The following is an 11,121-nucleotide window of genomic DNA, read 5'->3' as shown; positions in this document are numbered from 1 at the left end:
TAGTAGCTTGCCGGAGAAGCAGCCGAGGAGGGCCAAGGTCACGTTAACAGTCTGAACAAAGTTTTTTATTGAAATATTTTTGTGCTACTGCTTTGGAGTAACACGGTTGTTTGCCATGTGCTTTAATAGTATGATTAATGCAGATGTCATTTTTATGGCTGTATTCCTGGGAATCGAACATGGTTTATAGCTATTGTGTTTGTTTTGTTATGTATATGACTGTGTGGCTGTGTCTACTGTGTATACATAAGACTGCACAGTATCTTAAGGTCTGCCTTTTTCAGTGCTATTGCCTTTTCGAATGCTATTATGCTATCAATCCAGACACCACTGAGTTTACTTTTGATGCACCCTGTCTGGTCATTAACTAGGCTTTAATTACCATTATTTTCGCAATTAACATGAACAGACCTTTAAACTCTTTCTTAACACAAGATAGTATTACGTATTAAAGGGATAGGGATGATAAATGGGAAAAAATAGGGGTGTAAATTACAATTCTGCCATCTTTTTATCCTCACGTCAGAAGAGCCTCATATTTGGTTTATTTTTCTGTGAAACAAACAGTTTGACAGCATTCATTGTAATCAAAGTTGGTCATCAGTTCTTTGCAGTATATCTAATTTTGTGCTACTCTGACAACAATCATTGTTGTAGTGACTGCTGGCACGAGGTTGTATAGATTATATGGCTAACTTAATTTAAGGGAGAAATATCCCTTGAAGTAGAAGTAACTAATTACTGAACCTACATGAAAAGTTTCATATATGGTGTATACACCCAGGACTTGTACTCTTTGTCATTAGGGCTCGGGCTCAGCCTCTGTAACATCCCCAAATTATTGGCATCCATTGATTGACAAATAAGCTTTCTAAACACAACATTATTGCTTGATGATGTACAAGTTAATGGCTTGTTCAGGTTCACCAATACTAAAGTACTTTTAAAGTATTACCGTCTGCCACTGGATGGTACGACAGTTAACTGGGTAGTCCTGTGAATTTGTCTTGGATGATTAGAGAGCAGCTGACTGGTCTGGATCTATGCCAGATCAGACCTGTATCTTTTTCAGTCAGCTGCTCCCCCAGTTTTGAACAGGAAGTATTTGGCATTAACTGAACAGGAGGTAGGCCTCATATAGTACATACAACATGGGAGAAGAAATGTGTGTACTGTGTATGCTGTTGATGTGCATTCAAAAATTTGAACAACAGGAATTTTAAAAAGTCATCACATTTATTAGAAGTGTGCAAATCAGTGTAAACTCACATCAACATAGGGGTGGTGTTATGTGTGTTAAAGGAGGCCTTCAGACATCAGGGTGGTGCACTGTTCACACAAGCATCACAGACAGCAAACAACATGGTTACAGACGATAGGACGGGTTTACACACACACACACACACACAGAGATACACACTCACTCACATGCGCACACACAGAACCCACACTCTCACCCAAAACACTGCCCCCTTCCAAATCAACCTCAACCACAGTGAAAACACACACAGGCAGGACACTAAGCAGATTCTAAAGTCGACACGAGAACATCCACGACATCCATACAGTGCACTGTCATATAAAGTTAATAGATACAGATCGAGTCACATTAAATTCTGGCTTTGCGTGGTGATTAGATACCGGTTGAGATTTGGTCCAGCCTACAGTAGACACGTTCCGTAGAGTGTGTTATGCAGCGATCTGCCTCTCTCAAACACAATGGCAAACCTCCTCTGCGTACCAAATTGGGTTACGGATGGAGACTTTCCGTTCGAAATGTGATTTTGTACAGAACTCTTATGCTTGCCAAGAATACAAAACAAAACAACCACAGATGTTCACCAGGAGCCGAATTCTCTATTGCTTTTCCAGCACACCCATCTCTCAGCTGACCACAGGACTCATTGTAGTGTAAAAACAGCCACGGTTCTGACTTTCCTCACTCCTGGCCTGTCCCCTATATTAAAAGACCCTCTGCTCTCTGTGATTTAGTAGCACCTGGAGAGGCTTAAAGTCCGTCTCTTGGCTGATTTGTTTGTGTAGTCTGTGTAACTACAGGATTGCAGAGATGTAGCCCTGAGGTCAGCGAAGTTTGTTTACTTTCAGTTGCAGGAAGAGTGAAAAGACACCATTAACATAGTTCCTCTTCATGTGAACAGCCACCCATATCCACAGCATGTAACATCTACGTAAGAACCACATCCGATAAGGACTCATAACAACCAGAGGCAACCACCTTCATCAAGCATTCCTTCATTACTACACAACTGTAAAGGTCATGTTGATGCCTGCATCCTGGTTGCTGACTAGTGTTCATGAATGATTGCGCAGGTACTACAGAGGACCCAGTTCTCCTCATTAAATTCAATCTATTCAGACACTCAGACACATTCAAGACAAGAGTTCTTACAGTACACACATTTTGATTCTCAATAATAATAATTTGTAACGAAACAAAGTAAGTTCAGAAACCATTACAGGCGAAACAATCTGTCCAATAATCTCCCATCTGCAGTACAGTTGATACATAGTGCTTGAAGTAAATTGCTGTTCTAACATTTGTTTTGATGTGTAGTTGATAAATGGAATTACTGTACAAAACAAGATATGGGATTATATTGTAAGTGAAAGTTTCATCCAGTTATTCACATAGACAGTGTTCACAAAAATAAATTACATCACCATTTCACAATAGAATAACTGTGATTAAGATTTGAGTTGTTTTTTAAACATATCACACATATTTTCAATTCAGAAAATGGTCTAGTAATTACAATAACTTTATATACACTACAGTTGCAGGCAACATTTTAAGAAATGTGAAATCTGTAATCAACATAAGATAAAGCTACAAAATATGGCATTTACATCCTCGAGTGTCAATGAAGCAAACAAACTGGCAAGTAAACAAATACATGAATCCCAAACAACACAGGAACATCTTTGATGTGACGAAACTTCACCCAATGCAACAAATGTTCCAGGACATTGGTGAGAAATGGTTGGTGAGAGTCAATGCCATTGATAGCATGCAGTCTAAGGGGATGATCAGGAGGTCGTGGGCACTTGTATGAAATTATGGTCTGTAAGTAACAGAGCGTTTTCAATGGCTGTGTGCAGCAGCGGACGTTAACTGGATGTGTGAGATGTGTGATGAAAACTATTAGGCAGTGTGGGCATCACTCATCTCCACACACTCAGACTGATTCTTCAAACGTCCTTCTGCTTCACTTGCCACCGGGGCTGAACGTGTCATTCCCAGGGGAAATTATGGCAACACGTTTCAGCAAACACACACGAGCGGCAATAATTATGTATCATTAATGGCTGCTGAATCGATTTTCTATGCAGAGCTTCAGTCTGGTAGTGGAGCAGGACTCCATTCAACCATTCAGCAATGATGAGAGTCCAGAGTCAGTGAATGGATGAAATGCAACCCATCATTCCCAGAACAAGACTTTCATAGCGTGTCAGGGCCACAAAGGACGTGCAGTGCATAATGTACAAGAACAAGGTGTTCATTGCTGTGGCCACTGCAATCTGCCTTATTTTTTATTTATCAACCACTACCCAGTATCTCTAATGCACACCATATAATTCACCAGATACACAAGAAACAGAATATCAAGGTCGCTTTAGTTTTACATCACTCTCTTGAAAATGAATCATGTCCGTGAAGTTGGATGCATAACAGAGAAAGGCACTGGGAGACCACACTGAACATGGCTGGGCTCTTCCAACTTAAGTAGCTCAGGAGGAAATCATTGACCTGGGCCAGACATTTCAAAGGAGCTGAGAGTAATGATGGAGAGGATGTCATTGTTCTCTTTTGTCTTTAGGTAGCAGTGATTGAAGTGCACACCATAATTATCAATTATCAAGACAATGGGAAGACTCTAATACTTCCCATCTGAGCATGATAAAAGAAAATCAGGCAATGTTTCCGACTACTTCAATATCTTTCAAAAATGCATTAGTATGCCTGGCAAGGTATTTCCTTAAAGGGAAACTTTGGGACTTTTCAACCTGGCCCATATTTTGAGATGTTTTTGGGTCTAAACTTTTGCGAAGGACAATTAATGATCGAAATTGGTCCAGTGATGAGTTTGAATGCTATAACCGACAACCGCCAAACAGACACATGTCAACGCAAAACCAACACAGGCAACTGTACAACGGCTATACAATGTAATCCTATGGGGCAAGCATCCACGTCAAAGTAAACCACTTTTTTCCCGCCAGACAGGCTCATAATGTAATTAAAGGTATCTGACTACATGGAAAGGATCCTTACAGAGATATACCTGTGTCTATTTTGCAGTTGCCGATTACAGCATTCTAACTCAATACTGGACCGATTTCAATCGTTAATTGTCCTTACTAACATTTTTAACACAAAAAGATCAAAAAATAGGGCCCAGGTTGAGGAATCCCCAAGTGTTCCTTTAAGGTGCTGCTTCTTTATTGATTTACTCCTTACATGCTTGACACTGAAAGTAGTATTGATATGGTATGACTGACATGTGTGACATGTGACATGTGGCATGAAAAAAACTCACACCATTTCCAATTTCATGACATTGCTGAGAGAGAATGACATGCATGGCACATTATGTCTACTAGTAGTCTCTGGTTGTCTACCAGGAATTGCTGTCAAGGGGTCTGATACAAACACAAACTCACAAATGAACATACACACATAAGACCAATGGCAACATATTATAGACATGACAATGCACATAATGCTTAACATTTTTAACGAAAAAATCCTTAGTATGTTAGACTGATGATAATTAAATCACTGTACTTTCACACATTGATAACATTTCACCATTTAGAAAGCACACATCACCATAGAAACCGTTTGCAAATCTTCTCTATTCATTCTCCCTCTCACTCAGTTGCCTTTCAGCGCATCTCTCCACTCACTTTCAAAAGCAAGGCCTGCCCATACACAACATAAATAACCCTGCACAGAGTCTCAACCTCTCTCCTCATAGCTAACCATCTTTTCTCAGACAGACAAATAACAATGGATGGTTTACCCACCATACAGAGATGATGATACCAGGTGAAGGAGATCTTTATCGTTCTCGACAGCAGTAACATCATGGCATGAATAATTCAGATGTTGCGTGTGTGTTACATAAAGGGCAGAGCTCCATGAGAGATGGGAGATTACCAGACACATTTAATGCCTCATAAAGACTTTAAAGCTAGTAAACATAGTCATGCTTTCAAACTTAACAGCTTCCAAGTGCAAAAAGGAGAATGGGAAAAGTGCTGTTACAGAGCTGTCTTTTTCAGCCTCACTATGCTCCAAAATAATTATTTCAATATCTATATTTCATTTTTATAATATCTATATTATATCTATTATTTTTCACAGTGGAAAACATGAATGATTGGTGAAAAATCTTCAAAAGATTAGGCCAGACCAAAAGAAACAAAACAAGAACCTTTGGGAAGACTTTGGAAGATCCAGTTATAAGCATAGCTGTGGCACAGTAGTAACTTGCACTCTTTTGTACAGAGATTATGTTTCCATGGCAATGGGACATTCACTCGACTGGTGTACAAAGGCTGACGTACAGTACTGCACTGAAGCACTTACGATAGAGGGGACAGATATGTCACGAACATTAGAATAGATACTATATTGATTAAAGTTGATCCTGAGTTCCCGGATCAGGCTGGATTTGTCATAGAGTAAGTTGAAGTCAGGAGCTGTTTCAAGACTTCTGTACAGACAAGTGTCTTTTAGTGACAGTGGGGGGCTTATACGTTCCTTACCAATCTGAATTGACTGTTGTGTGGCTTGCCTCAGATAAACAACACCAGGACAAAATGTGGACAAAAGAATTTAAAGAAAAATAAATTCCAGTATGTCTGTCAAGTGCCATTACATCCTGATGACAAAAATATGGCCATTTCACAGTGAGGTGCTTCCATGAATAAGCTAAAGTAGAACTCATTCAGGACATACTGTCTACTGTGGGCCTGTCTCAGCTTGTCCCATTGGGTAAACCTTGGTTGTGAAAAGGTTGAGGGTCATGACTTGATACAGAGATGTCAGTTAGAGTCTGGACCTCAAACACCAGTCTCCATCTCTGATTCCATGATTTCGCTGTTGCCTCTCATTCAGTGCATTCATTTGATACAGATCTTGTTCAGATGATATTGGTGAATAGCACATAGGGTGTCAGTTGAAGCATTTGTAAGCTTCAGGGAATTGCTATTAGTCAGTTGAGGATCACCTTCGGAGTTCAGATGATTCAGAGTTGGCTTTAGGATGAGGCGATGGTTTTGATGGCATTGATAATTGGATGTAGTTCATTCTTATCAAGCACACATTATTATGTGTCACTGAGTTTTTTTTTCATAACAGCATTCATTACCTGAAGATAAAGTAGTCAAGCGCACACAAGTGTCCAGCATCAAGATTTAACCCTGGTAGACATTTACCAGTGAAAGAGACGCAACACCCTGCGCTGTGGTGTCCTACGCCTATCTTCTCCCCTACCTTGCAACTGTATGTATAAAGACCAGAGGCAACTGCTGTACGAGCACGGGTCTTTCCTTTTTACTCTGAGTGGTGCCTCTTTGATTCATAATCAGTGCGTACACATTATTATGCATACTGGATGAAGAGGAGGGGTTTTCTACTGTGGGGGATCATATTACTATTCACAGAGGGAGGGCAGTCACTGAAGGCTGTTCTTTTTTTCTCTCTCCTGTTCTCCTCTTCACAGCTACAGTGCGAGTAATTAGCTAACACCACAGGACTCCACTTTTTGAAACGATCATTGCACGTTAACAAGGGCACATGGTACAGCACGCATGAAGGAGGGTTTTAGCTTTAGCATGCAGTCTGTGACATTAAAGTTGTGACGTGACACGTGAGATGCAGTGCACTATGTGCACTGCCAGAGGGGTCTTGGTACAGAGCCTCCGTTCCTGATCTGTGGTCAGTCTGTCACCCGTCTATGCCATCCAGACTTGGCGCGGGTTGCGTTAAACGACTGATGACAATCACAAAGTAAGTGAGTAGAGGGACGCAAACATTTAGTTTAGACTTGTAGTGTCGTGGTGAAGTTAAATGAGTGTATGCATATGCTGTATGTTGGTGTGTGACAGTGTGTGTGTGTGTGTAAGTGTGTGTGTGTGTGTGTGTGTGTGTGTGTGTGTGAGTGTGTGTGTGTGTGTGTGTGTGAGAGAGAGAGATAGGAAGGTGGTCACTTCTACTGCGTAGGTGAACAGTCGTCCAAGTCCAGGAGTTCCCTGACCAGCCTCTCACCAAACTGTGCCCTGCTGTAGCGTTTCACGTGGTACGCGTCAGACATCTTGTACAGGATGTAGGCATTGTTTATGGCAATGCTTATGGTCAGCCAGAACACCTGCTGCCAGGTCTTGTTAGGTTTGTGGAAGATAAAGTACCTACAGGAAAGCAAAGAGAAAATGGGATAAAGAGTCATTAATAGAGTACACAAAAAGGTCTCTCTAACTTGTGGAAAACCCTTTTTAGGTCTCAATCAGAGCCTCGGATTGCAGTGCAGATTGAGCGTCAACATGACTCTATACATGGTTGCCAAAATGTGGCTTCCTTTTTGGTGCTCAACTCTCTTTGAACTACTTACAAAAGTAGTTAAACCACTGTGTGTATTTATGTCTAGCCTTTATTATTCTACTGATCTCAAAACAAAATAAGCCATAATATGGGATTTATTTTTCGATAATGACTGCCGGATTATACATTATCCTTTACTTAGTAACTTTCGTTACCTCGTTCACCTTGTCGTCTTACCCCTACTTTTGTGCTGATGGTGGATGTTTGGGATGTAAGGGATCATGTATAATGCAGCTGCAAGGGTTCTCACAAAAACCAAAAAATACGACCACATCTTCCACTGTGCAAGAGAGTTGAATTTAAAATTATTTTATTGGTCTACAAAACCCTGAATGGTTTGGGCCCAAAATACCTCCTAGATCTTCTTACTCCCTTTCAACCATCAAGAACCCTTAGGTCATCTGGAAAGGGACTGCTAACTGTTTATAGACCTAAGACAAAACATGGTAAAGCATCATTCAAATATTTTGCTTCTTATTCCTGGAACAAACTCCCAGAAACACTTAGATGTGCCCCAAATGTTGCTTCTTGTTTTATCGGGCCTATGAACACTGATTTGCTTCACTGATTTGCTTGCTACAGGAGTACCTGTCTAAACTGTGAGTTGTGGCACCTATATTCCATATGATTATGTTATTCCAGTACACTTACTTTCTTATCTTTTATTTTTATGTTTATCATCTTCTTTTTACTTGTTTCACTTTACTCTTATTTTGTATCATTTTAATTCTTTATTGTCTTTCCTGCTATTGTATATGTAAAGCACATTGAGTTGCACATGTGCATGAAATGCGCTATATGGGCCATTCTACCGAATTGGTGCAAAGTCAGGTTGGAAATATTTTGAAAATTTGTAGGTTTTATTCCCAAAACTTTGTCCGTTTGTATATTGAACCATATCTAAAGCACACATTTCTAGTAAAAGAACCGTCAATTTTTATGTTGTATTTTCAGAATGTGTTGGAATGTTTTTCCTCTCCAAAAAATTGTCACTACCGAAACATAGTAATACACTATGGTAAAAGAGTATTATTATTAACCTGTTCAGATTGTGTTTCCTTCCCTTCTCTGAAGAGTATTTTTACAAATATTTCTTGAAGGTTTTCACAATGAAATCTATAAAAATGAAATTTTTACCAAATTTCAAAGTTCAATTTATACAATTCATCTTACCATTCCATTTTGTCACTACCGAAACGATCATGTCACTACCGAAACTTTACCATATGTTTTGGTAGTGTGACTGTTTCGGTAGTGACTGTTTCGGTAGTGACAATTCTAGCTAACTTTGAGCATAAATAAATAATTCTAGCAACTACATGGCTAGCAAACAAATCTTTGAAGAGGTGTACACACAAACAAACATAATACTTTGCATAAAACCCCAAAAAGTTTACTTAATTGAAGAAAAATTTGTGTTCGGTAGTGACCATTCTTAAGGTTACACACTGATTTTCAGACTTTGGAACACATTTATATCAAAAGTATGGGATCTAGCTACTTACCATTCAGCCATGAGGGACAGGGATGCAGTATCACTGCCTGGTTATAAATGCAGGGGTGTGGCTAAAAACCAGGCTCAGCCAATGGACTAAAACTCCTGTGTTTCGGTAGTGACATGAAAACTATGGACATGATTTTTTGAGCATAGTTTATTTAAAAAAAATTAAACCCACAATAAATATAAATCTTCCAAGTTCTGTTTAAACGTAATCATAAAGATCTTTGAAATTAGATCATTGAAAAAAAAATAAAAAAAATAAAAAGTGTTGAAATTTAGATGTCAGGGTTGGGGACAGCTACTTCCCAATAGAAAGTACCCTATAAATGATGATTTTGTATATATTTAGCTTATCCCTATCTCATTTAATGTCTTGGGTTTAAATAGACCATAACATATTCTTAGTAAATATCTATGTCTGAATACTTAATTGTTTTGTAAAAAGTTTTTCTTGTTGTGGGACCACACTTTGCACCAATTCGGTAGAATGGCCCATATAAATAAAATTGCCTTGCCTTGCCTTGCCTTGCCTTGCCTTGTATAGTCTGGCGGTCATTATCATAAAATAAATCCCGCAGGACGAACAGCAACATTCTGAATAGCCGTATAATAAGGTGTATTATTATATGGCTCTTCAGAATGCTGCAGAATGTTCCATTGAATGAGTCACCCTAATGTTCGGAGGTCCAATGTGTAAGGGATAATGTATAGTCCGCCAGTCAGTATTGGCAAATAAATCCTGACAGGACGAACAGCACCCCGACATGCAGCGGAGAACAGATATTTTGGAGGAATGTCTTTTTATCGTTTTTGCAAGTAACTGTATGATAAGTGGGGTAATGTAGAGTCCACTGGTCAATATCCAAAAATAAATCCCTTCAAGACGATACCAACCCCCCCGCTGCATGCCAGTGGAACGTGAGGAGCAGTTAGTTAAATTTGACAAAAAGTTATTACAGTCGCGAGCGAATTGCTCCTACTATCATGGACTTTACCTTTAACTAGGCCACTAGGCTAGTTTATCTACATTTACATTTACATTTAGTCATTTAGCAGACTTACAAGGTATACACATTTTTTACATTTACACTGATGGCACACTGCACATCAGGAGCAATTAGGGGTTCAGTGTCTTGCTCAAGGACGCTTCGACAGGGAATCGAACTAGCAACCTTCTGATTACTAAACGACTTCTCTACCTACTGTACCACTGTCGACCCTTTCTAACTATCTAACTTTATCACAACAAAATGTCTATGTGCATTGAAAAATGAATACTGTTTGTTGCATGGATTCCGCCTTTGTGGCTCAACAAAGCAAACACCTGATAGGCGTTAGGCTATAGGCCTGTATAGGCAAACACCATTAAAAGTGTTTGTAGTAGCCTACTAGGATTGTTTTAATGTAGTTTTGTATTACACATTCATTGGAAATGATGAAGCGCCCAAAAACGATTAATTATCCAAATTATATTAGCTTATTAGCCTGTCACTGTCTGCTGCCCAAAACTATGGTAGCTACTAGCCTGATACTGTAGGTCTTAAAACATGGTTGATCTCAAAACTGCAGGTCTGTGGCGCTGCAGATAGATATTATTTAACCATGCTAGAAGAAATGAAACCAGAGTTTAAGATAGGCTACCCTGTCCCTTACACTTCACTAATGTTGTGTTGAGAAATATGTATGAAGATACCAGTGGCATGCCGTCAGGCCTTTCTAACGACGCTCCGTTACACTGTCTCTTCTGTCTCATTGAATTTGTAGGCTATTAGTATTAACACCATATCAGTCGGGATCTGTAATATTAACATGTTCTGATTTTATAACATTTAAGATAAGCATGTTGTTCTAGCTAGGCTACACAAAATATCTCTCATGGGAATGTGTATGAAATAAACCATCTTATTTTGATTCAATGTGCCTACATTTATGTTTTGCTGAAATGATTTGCCTGTTCATTTGTTATGAGAAGACAATTATATTTCTCATTCAC

At 39.3% G+C, this 11,121-nt stretch overlaps 1 protein-coding gene across 1 annotated transcript in view; it reads right to left on the bottom strand.

Annotated features, from left to right (window-relative positions):
- Nucleotides 1-1,217: 1,217 nt before the first annotated feature.
- Nucleotides 1,218-11,121, bottom strand: part of pgbd5 (piggyBac transposable element derived 5) — a 29,112-nt gene continuing 19,208 nt past the window's right edge. Inside the window, exon 7 of the mRNA XM_012814315.3 lies at nucleotides 1,218-7,437. Coding sequence (XP_012669769.1) covers nucleotides 7,242-7,437 — 196 coding nt within the window. The 3' untranslated portion in view covers nucleotides 1,218-7,241. The remainder of the gene's footprint in view (nucleotides 7,438-11,121) is intronic.

This window comes from Clupea harengus, chromosome 13 (assembly GCF_900700415.2).
Source record: "Clupea harengus chromosome 13, Ch_v2.0.2, whole genome shotgun sequence".
NCBI lineage: Eukaryota > Metazoa > Chordata > Actinopteri > Clupeiformes > Clupeidae > Clupea > Clupea harengus.
Note: the sequence above shows the minus strand (reverse complement) of the source record. Positions and strands in the feature narration are given on the sequence as shown.